Source organism: Pterocles gutturalis, unplaced genomic scaffold, assembly GCF_000699245.1.
Source record: "Pterocles gutturalis isolate BGI_N339 unplaced genomic scaffold, ASM69924v1 scaffold38047, whole genome shotgun sequence".
In the NCBI taxonomy this organism is placed as follows: Eukaryota; Metazoa; Chordata; class Aves; order Pterocliformes; family Pteroclidae; genus Pterocles; species Pterocles gutturalis.
In genome coordinates, this window is record NW_010114075.1 from 1 (window position 1) to 16,605 (window position 16,605).

General features: G+C 37.4%; 1 protein-coding gene across 1 annotated transcript; it reads right to left on the minus strand.

Moving 5' to 3' along the window:
* Positions 1–195: 195 nt before the first annotated feature.
* Positions 196–16,385, minus strand: LOC104462687 (WD repeat-containing protein 47-like; the record flags this gene model as incomplete). Its single annotated transcript, XM_010074731.1, is given in 13 exon segments — positions 196–327; positions 716–886; positions 1,817–1,986; positions 3,375–3,532; positions 4,752–4,827; positions 5,566–5,823; positions 5,920–6,098; positions 8,721–8,847; positions 11,715–12,311; positions 12,313–12,506; positions 13,982–14,066; positions 14,596–14,679; positions 16,228–16,385. Coding segments are annotated over 13 exon segments (2,389 nt in total), but the record flags the coding sequence as incomplete, so codon positions are not given.
* Between the last annotated feature and the right edge of the window lie 220 nt (positions 16,386–16,605).

Consider the following 16,605-nt stretch of genomic DNA (forward strand, 5'->3'; position numbering starts at 1 on the left):
CCCTTTAATTCTCTCCCCTATCCTCAGGGTGGGGGGAGTGGGGGAATTGTGTGAGTGGGTGTGTGGTTTGGCCCCCAGCCAAGGGCTTAAGCCATCACAGATGCAAAAGCCCCTTACATTCACTCTGTATTACCTAGACATTTTTAAAATATATCCTTATGCAAGAATGATTAGAAGCATGATAGTAAGTCTTACCTGTTCCATGAAACGTTGTTCCCACAACACGAACACAGCTTGGCACTCTCAGATCCCAGAACCTTACAGTCTTGTCTTGGGATCCTGAGGCAATCATCCAGCCACTCCATGTATAAAGTGCTAAAATATGACCTGTGAACAAGAAGACTTCTTTATTTGATTAAACATCATTCATCAAATCATGAAATATTACAGTTCTGATTATATTTTTGCACTCAGAGATTTAACAGTCCTATGGAAAACCTGCATGTTGCATGACCTAAGATGCCAACCGCATAAGGCAACACCCAGCGCTGTATCTTCTCTGCAACGAAGCATGCACTCTCTCCATTAAATTAACAGCTGATATATTTAAAAACAAACACCCCCTGCCCAAATACCTACAGCAATTTGGAGAGAGAAAAAAAGCCTTGCTAGAAAGAAAACGAGAAAGACATTAAAAAAAACCACCAAACCAACAACTTGATTAGAACACAATACAGACTTAAAAAGTGCAAGAGAGAAGCAACAACTTACATACCAGTGTGACCACTGAGAGCATGCAAGCCTTGTCCTCGCTGACAGTCTGTTGTGTAAATATTACAGTCCCCTGCTCCAGCACTTATTAAAATAGCACCACCACTCTCTGGGCCTTCCATAAAAGCAAGATCTCTTATTGTCCCATCGTGCATGCTGAACTCCAGATCTGGTCCTAAAAGAATTTAAAAAAAAATAAATTGAGGAACAAAATGAGGCCTACTTTCTTTATCACTGCTAGTCCTACAATCTTTAAAGCAGCTACAGTGCTAACACAATATTTTAGACAGGGGCAGGTATACTACCAAGTCTAAACATTGGTGTGTACTTTCCATAGAACACACTATTTCATTTACTAGACTTCAAATCAAATCTGTAAGAATCTTATTTTTATTGAGAGTTGCTTGAGCTTCCTACAGTTCCCTAAAGCTTTGCAAAAGCTACACAGACTATCTCCACGGCTAGGTCCAGCCAGAGTTTAGAGAGTACATTTCTTTCTTTTTGTAAACTAAAAAGGCTTTCTCTGCCAGAAGGGAAGAATCACTGAGAACACTGAACCACATAGAACAATGTATCCTAAGTTTAAAACAGAAAAGAGCCATGTTCAGTGTACTGATTAGGAGGGCTGGGCATGGAAAATAGTATTTGCTGGGAGAGAAGCCTTAGACTTCTAAGACAGGGTAGAAGATGACAGAACTAGGCAAGAAAGAGGGGACCTGGAAGCGGAAATAAATTCCTACTGACAGTCAAGAACTAGAGTTGGGCAAGAACATCTGGTTGTTCTACCACATCTGGAGGGGAAAAAAAAAAAAAAATCTACCAGAAGAGCACAGTACCAGAGAGTCTTGCAAAACAAAAACAAAATGCAAACAAACAAAAATCCAAACCAAACAAAACCCAAAAGGTAATCCCCAACCCCTTTGTGGCTCTTCACTGGACAGAGACTACAGTCATGGTGAAAGGGAAAAGCAACTAGGTTAATCAAAGTATTAGAATTAAAAATAGCAAAACATTAACTACATAATCAATGGAATTTGAATGGTTTTGTCACATGTTGGGCAAATAATTAAGACTAAATTCTTTAAACTAAATGCACAGACACTACCTGTTGCATTACAAGTTTCCGCGTTAAAAGGCAGTACTTTCACATATTTATCATTAGAACCAGTAGCTAACAGCTGTCCACAGGGACTCCAGGCTACACAGTAGATTGATCCTTTATGATGCTTGTTCCTTTTGAAGCGAACTACAGCTTGTTTAGCAGTATTATAAGCACTGGGAAAAAAAAAAAGAAGAAAAATATCCAGTTTTCTTATAGCTTTCTGAAAAACGCAAAAAATTTAGAGTGTGTCTAGACTCAGGCCTTGTTACAAAGATTAGAATATCTTTAAGATAATGTAATCTCTCTGCTGACTTGTAAATCCCATGATGAAATGTTTTTGGCAGACTGTAAGCATAGTGAAAAAACACAACAAGAGGAAGAAGTACAAGTTCAGAATTAAGGAAATCTCAGTGTTCCTTCCATATCCAGATGCACTATGTCACTTATCACATCGGATCATGCACTGTAACCAGAGGTGAAAACTTCAGAGTCAGTCTAACCTTTCCCAATGGTTAGAATAACAAGCTGTGTGAGAGCAGACCATAGTTTGTCAGTAAAGAAGCATCCATTCCACTGAAAATGTTTAGCACTGTGTACCAATCCAGAGGAGGTTGTCTGGGCTTCAAGCCCAGCAAGGCAGCTTGCATTCGGTATTGGAGAAATCAACTATTTTTTTGTTTGTTTCATACATTGCCAATAAATACTTTGGACTTAAACTTCAAAGCCTACCTTACTGATGATATTTAAAGAGGAAAAGAAAAAAAAAATCAGATTACTTTTTGAACACTTCAGAAGCCTGAATATGAGTCCTGAACTGGGAAGGTATCCCAGATAAAGTCACTGTGCACACTTGTAGCTCCTTCTGAAACTGAAGTTTTAGATGCCTGCACTTCTCCCCTACTCCAAGACAATAATATAACTGGAGCAGAGAAAGGGGATGGTTATTGACATGGCAATATTTATTTCCAGGTGAAAAAAAATTTTTCCTCCTCTTATTAAAAAAAAGTGGGTGAAAAGAAAAGATCAAGTGCATAGTAAACAACAAATAGTGCTGCTTCTGTCAAGGAACCAAAGCATGAGGAAGACAATGTTTCTAGCAACAATGGGCCAATACACATGCTCTGTCAAATTTTTCTGTAAAAAGTGAAGAAGATGCTGCTTTTTCTACTGTTAAGTCTGTTGTCCTGCCAGAAACTGTACCTCATGAAGCTCAACTTCTGCTGGCTTGGGAACTGACACATGCTTTCTCCCACTTTTACAGCTGGAACATCAAAACCAGAAGTCACAGCACACACTGAAAAGGCCACCGGCTGCGACACTTTTATAAGGAGAGGTATGGTATTGTGGCAATGCAACTTGCCAGTAAGGGAAGAGAGCAAAAAAGTAGCTCTCTTTACAAATTCTTCAGCAGATCTTATTTTTGTTTGGCAGTTCAGGTTTCCAAGGAGAGCATTGCACTATTTACACCAACAAAATACAGGTATGAGATGTACACATACCAGTACCTACAGGAGAAAGCGCTATGATACAGAAAAAGAAACAATTACACAAGCTTTCTTACCTTGGGTCAATTACTTCTGGATAGGCACAAACTCTCAAAGTTTTAGAATTGGAGCCAACAGCATATAAACTCCCACTGGGATGGAAGGCTACAGCTCTGACAGCTTGCGTGTCTTCTAGAGTATTAATGCAAATGAACTGCTTTTTTGATTTGTCATCCTGTATAGAAGGATAACAGTCAAATTAGGTTCTTGGGCATTAAACTGGACATTTAAAAATGGATGTGACTGTTTTGCAAAATAACATAAAATTATTGTACCAAAGTATTAATAAGTAGCAGCACCAGGCTAAACTATTAAAATTACAGATTTGCAAAACAACATCTGCTCCAGGTCAAGAAATAGCATACTTCAATAAGCTATTTTCTTCAATTCAGTTTTACAGCTAATGTTAGATTAACATTTCTCATTCTCCCTCCAGGCTTCCAACAGCTCTTCTTCTTCTGAACAGTCCATCTCAGACACATGATATTACAGTTTATTTCTGTGTAAACACATTTGATCTGTGTGAAACGTGCAAGGCAAACAAAGCTGCATTTTTACTGAAAGCAGTTCAAGTGACACATACAGTTTATAAAAAAATATAATACTAAACATAAGAATCAGCTTTTCACCCTGTAGATAACACAAAGTTATCATTAAATTATTCTAAGCTTTATTATATCCTCTTCCTCACAACTTCATCTCCACCCTTCTAGAATTTTGATATTTATTTATCTGATGCAGAAACTTTGGAATGTACTGATTGTAAAGTTATTTCTCTGCAGTCAGGCCACACTGACTGGAGTCCAACAATCAAAGTTTCAATCTGGAAAACACAAAACAATGGCTGCAAAAGACATCCCCCTGGAAACTCTGTTGCACAAGGAGAAGCTGAGAGAGCTGGGACTGTTTGGCCTTGAGATCAGAAGGGCTTTTCAGGGTGCGTGCGTGTGAACCTCATCAGTGTACATAACCACCTGACAGGAGGAGCAAAGAAGATGGAGTGAGACTCTTCTCAGTGGTATCCAGTGAAAGGACAAGAGGCAATGGACACAAATTGAAATTTAGGAAATTCCATTTAAACTTTTTTGTTGTTTTAAAAACACTACGAAGGTGGTCAGACACAGGAGCAGGTTGTCCACAGAGGCTGCAGAGTCTCCATCCTTAGAGATACTCAAAACCCAAATGGAGCCAGCCCCAAGCAATCTGCTCTCATTGACCCTTCTTTGAGCAGTGGATTTGGACTCAGTCTTCAAATCTCAACGGTTTTGTGATTCTGGAGGCACTGTACCAAACTCATTCAAAATATCTGTTAACAATGAGAGGATGTCACCTACCAGGAGTAACTATCGGATCTTGTGAAAACACAAATTGTAAAGGACAATAAGAAAGCTCACCTCGTCGCCTCTCGTCCTAGTTAAATTCCCTGAAGAGTCTTCCAACTGTGCCTGAGTGACAGCATGTTCTGATACACTGTTTTGATTTGGTGAAGAGTTTAAATTCACAAGACAGAAAAAAAAACAACAAACAAAAACAAAACAAAAAAAAGAGCAGGGACAGATTTGTTTGTAAGTATTTTTTGGACTAAAGTTAGAATTTCAGTCATTCTCAGAACTGATTAATTTGTGTAGACAAGTGTTATGTGTCCAATTCTTTAACATAAACTATTATTTTTACAAGGGATTGCTATTTTTGCAGCAACTCCAGGCATTGAACAAGTGACTGCAAGTTAAAAGTATTTGTTTTCATTCCATAACATACATATGTATACACATATATACACACATACATTGAAAAACTGTTGTTGCTTTCAGGTCAGCACTACCTTTAGTTAACAGAAGAAATCCAGTTCCCACTCTGTCCTGCCTCTCTCTCAATCTAGTTTGTATTTCATAAAAAAACCTACCTTTCAGAAACTTTGAACACAAAATAAACAAGAACTGTACATGTAAGATGAAATAAAATATCTGAAATTAAGCATAAAGTATAAACCATAACAAATAACCACTATTTCTCATGTGTGCTGCCAAAAAAAAAAAAAAGGATTTTATAATACCTATAAAATATATAGAAAAAACACTGATTATGAGCTAAATAGTCCTGGTCAGTAACAAATTCATTTGATAACATAAAAAAAAAATATGCAAACAGCTACTCCCACAGTGCTAACAGAGGGATTTTTCCAGTCCTGAACAGACTCAAATAACTTACTTTTGATTCCCCTGTACAGGTGACTCTTCAGGAAAGGGTATCTGATTAGCTGATCCACGCATTCGAGGAGTGCTTGTACTAACATTTTGGCTCTCAGCTGTTATCCTCTGACTAGAATCTGAAGGTAGTGATGTAAAGTTACTTGCTGGATTGGTAGATGCGTTCCCTTTGCTCCCATTACATTGCTGGCTAAGTGTTTGTACATCATTTCCAATACTGTCCATACCTATATTTAATTCTCCTAGTTTCTGGATAGATCTAATAACAAATGACAAAACAAGAAAAAAACTGGTTATTATGAGAACTTGAAGAGGGACAGGAGTGGGTGGGGGAGAATCAACAAAACCCTCCAACCTGTTGAGGAACTGTTCGGTAAGATTCTGTTGCTGGTCAGCTCCATCTTCTTGATTCACACCTCCTTCCAACAACATTTGCTGGTACAACTGTCGTTGTTGCTCTTTCTGTTCTAAGTGCTGCTGGTAACGTAGTCTTTGTCTGTAATACTCCTGAAACTGCTCTGTAGAATCACGAAGCTGAAAAGAAATGAGAATTACAGATGAAAATTAAATTGTGGTATTTAACCTAAATATTCACTTTCTGGTTTGTTATTTCAATGCAAGCATTAAAAGGTCATCAGATTCTCCTCTGCGGAGCAATGCTTTCATTCTTCCTTAAAACCAGAATCAATTTACGTATTAAAAAAGGAAATCAGTGCCAGCCTGTGCTATTCACTGTTGAATTAGTTCTGCTGTAATTCAGGAGACTGCACTTTCCTACACAACTTCCAAAGTGTGACTTAACATAAAAACATATAGGTGATCGGAACCTGAAAATAAAAATCAGAAAACAATGTAAGCTACATTCCTAACTCCCAGTCATATTTTCACTATGAATTTATTATTTTCTGCCACTTCGACAGCTCCTTGCTATGAGTCTGCAGAGCAGATTTCCCTCTCCCAGTAGCCAACCTTGAAGTGGTCTAGCGAAGAGCTTCATCTGACTTTTGAAATTAGTGCTTTGTTCTAACTTTAAAATTCCTTATTTTCTGGACCAAAGACAAATACTTGAGCTTCCTTTCTCATACAGTTTTATATACTATCTTTAGCTTCCCACACTGACAGCTCCCCAGGACTCCCTGTCTTCTGCATTCCCCGATCCTCACTTTCTCTTCAGGCCACTAGTTCCAAGTTCCACCCTCACAGAACAGCTGAGAACAAGTTAAAAATGAACAAACAAAAATACCCTACGGAAAACCAAAAGCAATTTAGTCCAAGGCCAAGACATCAACACTGAAGTGCTGTGCATTTTCTAAAGAAAAAACCTGCATATTTACCAACTAGTAGGAAAAAAATAGTGAAAGAAAAAACAAACACCCTAGAGGTTTTTTTGGTTTGTTTGCAAAAGTGACATCTTTGTCATCTAGTGATTCTAAATTGGAAATCCTGATAACTTTGTGTTTGTTCAGATAATCCATGCAGAGGATCTTTCTTCACAACTATGAGCCTTTGCACGTCTAAATAAAAATACTTGAATTATGATGTTGTGTTCTCTGAAACAATGCTTTTTTGGTTTATAATGAATTTCCTAGCACTGTTGCATTTGTATAAAGTTTACCACCTTAGGTTTCCTAAGATGAATACTTGCAATGTAGGAACTGCAAAGTTATCTTCAGAAGTCTAGAAAGCATTTATTCTCTGTATTTCAAATACGTGAGCTGTTCCCTAGTTACTGGGTTATAATTCTTCTAAGAACAGCTACATTCTTCTCTACACTTCTTTCCATGACTGATGCTTGTTTGTTGCAATTGGATTCAAACTTTTGATTCTTTGGATTCTGTGACACTATTACCCAAACTAACACCTAAACTTAAAATACATTGCCCAGATGATTTCTACTACAAATGCTGGCTTCTAACCCAGTCCTTCCAGGAACAATGCAAAAAATAAAGCTATGAAAAGAAACTTAAATTAATTCCTCACTCGCACAGGTATACACATATTCCACTACAATGTGGAAAACAAACCAAGGTGAAATTGGACTGGGTACTACTTTTTTTTTTCTAGTTGTGTATAATACTCTGGCCAACGTCTTCACCTACAGCACAGCATGTCCTGTCTTCACTCTCTCCCACAAATTCTGTGTCCATTTTTTTGCCTTTTGAAGCCTCCTCTGTTACACATCTAGCTAAGCTCTTTCCTCCTTCACCGTATTCCCAAAACGCATACACAAAACTGTGCAGCACAGAAGTTACTCAGCAAAGTCCCTGAGGGGAGCGAAGTCCTCAGATTTGGAGGACTTTGTTAGCCCTCCAGCAGGCCGCGTTGCCTCACTCAAGTATCCAGAGTCTACAAGAATATAGCCCTGTCAAGGCTAGACGGGATTTCAGTACCATATAGATGTCATAAGCAAAGACAAAGTTTACTTAAGAGAATCACACTGGAGACTGCAAACAAAACAGACTGCATGCTCTATGTTATCCATCATTATTGAAGTAAGAGACATTTAAAACTGTGGAAAAAGAACAGAATAGGTAACTGTTTTCATTGTTTCCTACTGAACTATTATTTCACTTTCCCATATTGCTGTTAAGGAGGAAAAAGGGAAAAAAAGGATAGTCAAGGCAGAAGCTTTCAAAGATGAATCCAAAAAAAGGTTATGCTGTTGGATTCTGAATAGAAAAGATACACTTACTAGGGAGTTACCCAATTTTCATTTCTCTGTGTTCTAGACAGAAAATGATGTAAGATGACCTACGAAACTCGGTGTTAACACTAAAAATTGCAAGCGACATGCCAGATTCCTCACTCAAACACTAAGAGGATTCTTAAGCATTGTTTAATCTAACATTGCTGGCTTTGAGTATTGCAAAGCATTTTTTTTTTATGACGATATACACAACAGCTCAGCAACACTGCTGTTAGAAGGCACACTAATCAGCTGCATCACAGAGTCAAATGACAAAAGAACTTTATAGAATGGAAAAAAAAGGAGTAGCTTCTTATACAAGATGCAATATGGTATTTCCACTATAGTAAAAACAGGATTCAAAGCAACCCATTGTCATGCATGAAGTTGTCAACACAAAGGCAAATCATTATGAAGTGATCAGAACACAGCTCAAAGGGCCTCATTATTTTTAAACACACAGCCACTACCTCATTTTTCTCTTGTTTGGCTGCTGCCTGACTCTGTGCTCCATGAAGTGGTTCATTGGCTAGAACGGAACTCTGGCACAAAGTCTCACCGCTGATGGGATGCTGGGGCTCCACGGGAGTATCGCTTCTTGCAGCAACATGGAAAAGAAGAGAAGCTTAATTGAGAAAAATTAAGAGGAGAAAATCCCCTGATAAGTAGAGAAAGATAACACTCCACAGTAAAATCTGATAACACAAGTGTCTTAACTACTTAAGTCACATAAAACTGAAGATACCCCTTCGGAAAAAAAAAAACCATTTGCAATGGGTTGCACTAAACCAAGTAAACCCCTTAACAAACAAAAAGCACAGACAGCCAGTGTGCTTTGTTCCCACATTTTCCAAAAAGCCTTATCAACATGGGATATCCATATTCCACATTTTCCATCCCTACACTTGAATTATATACCCTTTATCTAACAAGTCATTCAAGATCTCCTATTTTCAAAGCAGTTATGTTCATGGAAGGTATCACATATATTTGTGACTAATGTCTTCTGTAAATACTAGTTTAATTACCATTACCAATCTAAATTTAAACTTCATTGAACATCCATCAACTTGAACATTCCTGAAAGTACCACACAAGAAAATGTTTATAAAAATTACACTATTCTTGTATTATATAAGTATTTCTATTTCTGCATGGAGCCCTTTCCAAAATGCTTTAGCAATCAGTAAGTGTGCAGGACACATTAAAGGCCTCAGAGATCCCCATCTTCAGTTTTGTCAACTTCAAGTCCTCTTTACTCAGTGACTTGGAGTAAAGCTCTTAAAGAAGTTATTTTAAACTTTTTTAGTATCTCTGTATAATAACAAAAGTAACTTAGCTTACTAAAAGACAAGTAATTGCTTGCTGAATGCAACATACAGAAGAAATACCATATTTCAGTCATGTGCAAGAGGAGGCAAGGGCCAGATTTACATAAAGGTCAGCTTCCCAGCTTCTACTCTTGCAAATATTGCCATTTAAGTTGGACACTTCCTCTGAAGTTATATTTTCTTCTGAAAAATGTAATGCCTTCTTGAAAACTATGGGTCTGGCCCCTCAAGCTAATTCTTTCAAGAGATGTATTAATGAAAAAACATGTTAAGAACTATAAACTTCACTTAACATCACATGAAAATGCCTACACAAAGAACTGCAGCAACTTATCACCTTATTTAGCCCACAAGATAATGCCATTTGTGCAGAATTATCCTAGTACATGCATACTGAAAAGGGAAACAAAGGTTTCAAGAATCAGTTTTCACGTTGGACCCCAGGCTACACGCACAAATGTTAAGTGTTTGTGCATACAGATCAGTAAAATTAGAGGATTCACAATTCATTAGTATCTTCAGGAGGTACACTTTTAAAAAATGTAACACAAGGGATACTTCCAAAGACATAAGCTATCCACAAAAACTCCAGTTGTGAAGAAGCTGGTAAAACCAAAGATTTAAAGTAGGTAACTTAGAATAATAATAATAAAAAAAGATCCTTTCAAGATAAGCATCAAGATAAAGATTTGAAGTAGATAATTTAGAATTAAAAAATAGCTCCTTTCAAGATAAGCATTAAGATAGGTATTAAAACATATATTACTGTAAAAACTTCCATTATCATTGGTGAACTGACATCAGTATGGTGATGTTTGTTTCCTTTTTATTGAGTTTAGTTACAGCTTCTCTTTACCTTAACACAAGATACAGAGTATTGCTATAAGGCAAAACTAACTTGAATATGAGAAAAAACGTCTTTACGGTGAGGGTGACAGAGCACTGGAACAGGCTGCCCAGAGAGGGTGTGGAGTCTCCTTCTCTGGAGACATTCAAAGCCCGCCTGGATGCGTTCCCGTGTGATCTGATCTAGGTGTTCCTGCTCCGGCAGGGGGATTGGACTGGATGAGCGTTCGAGGTCCCTTCCAATCTCTAACATTCTGGGATTCTGTGTAACAGACAATGTCAGCAACTGTGGCCAAGATTCAACACCACAGCCCTAAAAGTGTTCTCTGCTGGCCAGTGCACCTGAGCACAGTGCTAGTTACCCAGCTGGTCCTCTAAGAGCCAGAAAACCTGGAAGCTGCTTTCCAGGCGTGCATCTAACACTTAGAAAGGGGCAGAACTGCTGACCAAAATAAAGCCCACACAAAACCATGATAAGCTCTTAACTGACAAGTACCATTTCTCCTAGTTACCAGGACTTTTCTCTCAGAAGGTAAAAAGCACAACATTTTGATGCAGGCTTTAGTTCTTAAGGAAGGAGAGAAGTCAGTTTTGCTACACTGCATTAGAAGTAGTTATTAACAGCATTCACCACTATCATAACCAAACTACCTCCAAGTCCAAGACAAAAACATAAAACATTCAGCCACCTTATTCAGATTTGGTTTGGAGAATGGTAAGTAAATATATAAGCTGAACTACTAGTGCAATAATTGAAGTGACAGAGGAATGCTACAATGATAGCATATAGTAATTTCCTGTGACTTCACTGGGACTATTTCTATATGTAAATTTTTGAAGTATACTTGATCATTTACAGTGTCGGGACCAAAATTTACAGACACTTGAGGACAGAATAGGATGGGGAAAGAAGATGGAGCTACAGCTATTCCACTGTCTCCATTTATTTATCTGGAATGAAAGAATTCAGTAATATTGAACACAAATCTTAGCTAGACTCTACTATTACATAATCAGAGCATATTTGCGCTCTGCACTCAGATTTCAACTTTAATAAAATCCAGACTGAATCTATAAGGCTCAAGACCAAATATGAAAATCTACTTCGATCATGAAAGCCTAAGGAAGAAAATACCTTGTATACAGAGTTTTAATTACAACAGGATTTAAACAATCAAATTCTGTTTCAATGTTACAACTATGTTCAAAGTTACAACGCAGGGAAGAACCCAGAAATACAAAGTGCAGCATAAGCCAAGGTAACAATAAAGCTACAGTGGCACTTACTGCTCAGGTGACTCTTCAAAAATGCTGTGACACTCGGTATTCTCAAGCATGAGACTTCGGCTGAGATTCTGTACTCCTGGGTAATGGAAATTAGCAAAGGAGTGCGACATTGGAGAAGTTTTGGTCCCAAGGTCTGTGACTCGCTTATCGTGATTTGTTAATCCACACGACAGCCCATCTAAGGCAGGGTTTAAGGAGCGGGTCATGTAAGCATCTGCTGACTGAGGCCGTCGCATTGGCGATGATGGGTAAGGAGAAAGTTTGCTGATAAGAGGTGTCAAAAGATCAGCATATGCAGCTTTTGTGGGCTTGAGGAGTTTATCAACATGAATATTAAGCATCTTTTGTTCAAAAGCACAAGAAAAAACAGTAGCTGGCAGATTCTGCAGCCATGATAACAGGCTAAGGTCCAAATCATCACACCCATTACCACACAAGAGATCAATGCCCAGCAATACTTCGCTTTCTGTGATTTCTTCTCCTGTTGCTTTACTCTGACAGAATTCCACACAACATTCATAAAGCAATCCCTTCATTACAAGCTGAAATAAACGATTGCTACTTGCTTTGAAGCCAGCCTCACTCAGTTTCCTATCACTCTGCCACCATGATGCAGGCTTCTTCAAAGCAGTGAACCCGTGCAGTGCTGGGATTCCAGTCCTTGAATTCTGCGTGGTTGGTCAAGCGAGGCAGCGTCAACAGCAAGCAGAGTTTACTGTAGTCTTCCTTAGAGGGACAGTATTCTTCCAATGCATGTAGGCACTGTACAGCCTCTCGCATGGTAAACTCCAGCTACAGAAACATTGACATGAACACAATAGCTTGTAGTACACATGTTTCTATGACAAAGTTAGCTGAAGAAGAACATGCAGTAGCAGAATTTCTCCGATATAATTCCTGTAGTACTACTACTGTTTATATTTTAATTAAAAGAGCATACAATAGAGATTTGGAAATTGCTGACACAAATCTAGTTACAACAGGCATGCTTTAACTTCCTAAAATCCCCCACCCAGTCTCATCTTCTACTGATCTATGGAACTTCTTCATGGCACTGCAGGTTTGATAAGCTTAAAATTTAACTCTGTAGCTAAACAGCTTTAATTCTATTGTAACAGAGAAGGTTGTTTCTATTCTCAAAGCCAACTGACTTATGACTCCAAATGAACAGGCTTTCGTACAAAGCTTGTTGATAGCTAAAAGCCAAAAACCATGTTAAATGCACATAACGTGGCGCTTTTAGTTACAAAGATTTAAAAAATAATAAAAACACCCACTTACCCATGTTACCTTAGCATCTGCTCAATACAGCAGCCTTTCATCCTCAACATGCCAACCCATTTGGTAACATTCAAAACAAAATGTAAAGGACATAAATCTAATTTTTTTTCCTCTGCTGCTATCTAGTAACAGTATACGGATTTAGTGATGAGAGGAATAGTACACCTTCCCTTTACAACTATAAATAAAGACTTACTTTTAGCCTTCTCTACACTGTGAAGAGAAGACCCCGCAGTACAATGTAGGTGTAACGGGACAGAGAATTAAAATGAAAACGCTAGTTTGGGAAATGAAAAAAAATAGTCTTAAAACTACTGGCATTCTTAATTTTTAATTTCATATCATTTTTGTGTTAGCAATTTGGTATTCCTGTATTATCTCCATAAATGAAAAACAATAATTAATTTCACAATCTGCACACCCTCTTTGCCAGTTTGAGTTAATGTCTCTTTCCGTATTGCAAACCTAAGTTCACAACTCATGCTCTTTGCCCATTTAACTGAATCAGTCCTTTGTGAACGCATCTGTTCCCTCCAAAGAAACAACTGTGTCCTTTCTCTCTAAAAGCAACAGAAATGAAGTTTAAGATTAATTCAAATAAGAATCTTTCACCTGGTCCCAATTATGACAATAAATTTCTGTGACTCTGAGGCTTGCTTCAGAACACTTTTGAAAAAGAGAGCCCTGTACTTCAGCATGATGGCTTAAAGTGAATCCCAGGATCAGGACCACAAATGTGGCACATGGTCACTGATCTATGCTGCTAAGTTTCAAGCAAGCCTTGTATATACAATTCTGTTTGAGACCTCGGATCCCCATTCATTTCCAAAGGATACCAATTATTTTTTCCATTGTTTATAAAACTATTTGGTAATAGCTAAAATTTGTGTATTCAGTGCTGGGAGCTTCTGCTCTGCCTTTGATCTGAGTATCTCGAGAGGCTTCTTAAAAAAAAAAAAAATTCCCAAACCAGAGATAACTCTTACATGCTGAGGCTCATCTTCTGCTGACATCGCATTGTTTACACATAAGGCTTCCAAGAACTTCTGCTTCATTATAATGTAACGAAATCTGCAGGTGAAAAGTGAAATACTATACATCTTGATCCAGTAGCTAAACTTTATCTTAAAGAGACAAGCCAGGTATTTTACAGCTAATTTTTGAGTTAGACATAGAAATTGCAATGACAAGGAACTCTGATCTCAAATTTTAATAAATTGGTAACCACAGAATTTTTTAACAGGAAATGTCTTTTCCAATAATTGCTTTCAGAAATATTACATTAAAATATTAGAAGGTTAATAAGAGAAAAAGCATAGCAACCATATTCATTTCTTGATTAGAAATATGACAGAACAGCCAACTATAAAAAGATAGTACAACATGCACTACATTCCTAAAGTGTATTGCAAATGAAAACTCATTACAGATTCTGTGCATATATTTTTGATAGTTTAAGTTAAAAAAACACATTCAAATACTTTAGGAACCGTATATTGGTTAGAAAAACTTAGAACTTGTGCTTTCATAGGCAATACTTAGAAATTCATGCATTTTCCACAACTCAAAAAATTCAACTCTGACATACATTCTTTTTTACCTTTTCTTGTCGAATTTTTCCATACATTCAAGAGGCTGAATAAATTGAAGAACCTCATCCCACTGACCATCAAGAATCAATTGCCTGGTAAAAGAACGTCACTGCTTTAATTTCACTGGACAAGAACATTCTTCTTCTAAGTAAGCAGCTCATTTAAATACACAACAGTCATTTAAATACACAACCAGTAATCAGCCTGCTTTGAAAAGTGAATGCTTTGGACAGATGCCAAGATGACTCTCTGATGTGACTAGTAATAAAAGCAAAATCCAAGTCCTTTCTCAGTATTTTGTAAAAATAACTGCATACTGGAAGGACAAATATTTATTACTTGTAAAGGCACATCAAAAAGGACAAAACGGTCCTGTGTCTCCTGCTTTACCTGTAATTCTTTTTTTTTTAAAAAATCTTGAGTGCAAATAAACATATTGATTCAATTAATACATCCTGAAGAATGAAAACAAACTTAAAGATGAGTTAATTTTAATTGTACAAATACTGCTGGGCCTATTGTGAAAGGGAGGTGGGAAAACACACAGCTCCCACATCCACAATGTAAAAGAACATCTTGGCAGGAACTATGCCAGCACAAGAGCTCCAACTCCAAGTCCAGTTGGCTTGACTGCACAAGTGGATTAGTTTTTTCATACCCTCATATAAAAGGCCCGGTTCTATAAGGAAGGGGTGAGTTTCTCATTAGATGTATATGCCAACTAAGAAAAGAATGAAACAAATAATCTTAATCTTTAATTCCTCTTTTACTTAATTTTATACCAATAACCATAATTTTAATCAAAAGGGAAGCCAGGCGAGAAATCTTGTTCAGTGGTAAAATGCATTTCTTTAATGTTTAACAAACAGCTGGAAAAAATAATTTTCTCATGCCTCTAGAAAGTTATTAAGTACCTTTGGCATGAAATAGAAAACAGCAATGTTAAAACACTAGTGTGCATCTACAGCGACTCCTTTTAATAATTTTGAGGGCAATATCATGAATGGTAAATCACACCAACTCTCATGCCTTGCTGATACCAGAGACCCCTTTCATATTTTTAAATTTAAGAGAAATCTAGGTATTATTTTGAAATGCAGATAATATCTGGGGGAAAAAACTTTGGAATCCACTCATCCTAGATCATAGCACTAGAATACTGTCAAAATATTTTATTTATTTTAGAAGTTAATAAACTACACATTTAGTTCCATGTGACACGGTAAACAGGTAATAACAGATCACTGCTGCCAACAGATCTTGTTCCCTCATCCTACTGCTGCTCATGTGCTTTCCTGACTTGCCCAGCGCTCACACTGGCACTTGTTAAGACTCCGTCCCACTTTAATTCATCAGCATGCCTGAAAACTAACCAAGCTAAAATGAATGAACAAGCAAACGACAACAACAAAAAATCTAACTCAGCCTATGGTGATGACATATAGTCAGTTACTTCAAGTGGCTCGTAGAAGGAGGTCATTACCTTCAGAGCTGAACCACAGCATTGGGATCAGGAAGAAACAGAACACAATGAGGCTGTAAGGCCTCCTGTTTAGCAGCACGGAGCAGCCCACAGAATCACAGTCCAATTGTTTGTTCTCATATATGTGGTATTTAAGCACCAGAGAAAGAAGTCCTACCTTAGAAAAAGCATGTCATCTGAAAACAGGCCATTAATGACCCCACTTTCTTTCTCAAGCGCCAGCATACTAATATGAAGTTTCCTTGAGTTCAAAAAATCTAGTATTAATTTAATTATTTCTGCTTCTTTTACATTCACCGTTTCTTCAGCCGTCATGATGGCAGCCTAAAAGGGAAAAGAAGACAGAATTTTGGCTATGATCAAGAACTTATTTTATGCTTGGTTAACAAATGTTGGCTACTAAAAAAAAAAAAATAAATACAGTTTTACAAGACAGAATATTGTAGTATTACAAAAATTAAATAGACAAGATCAGGAAATTGATTTTAAGAGGTTGATTATGAAGCCACAATTAAGACCTAACAAAACATCTGGA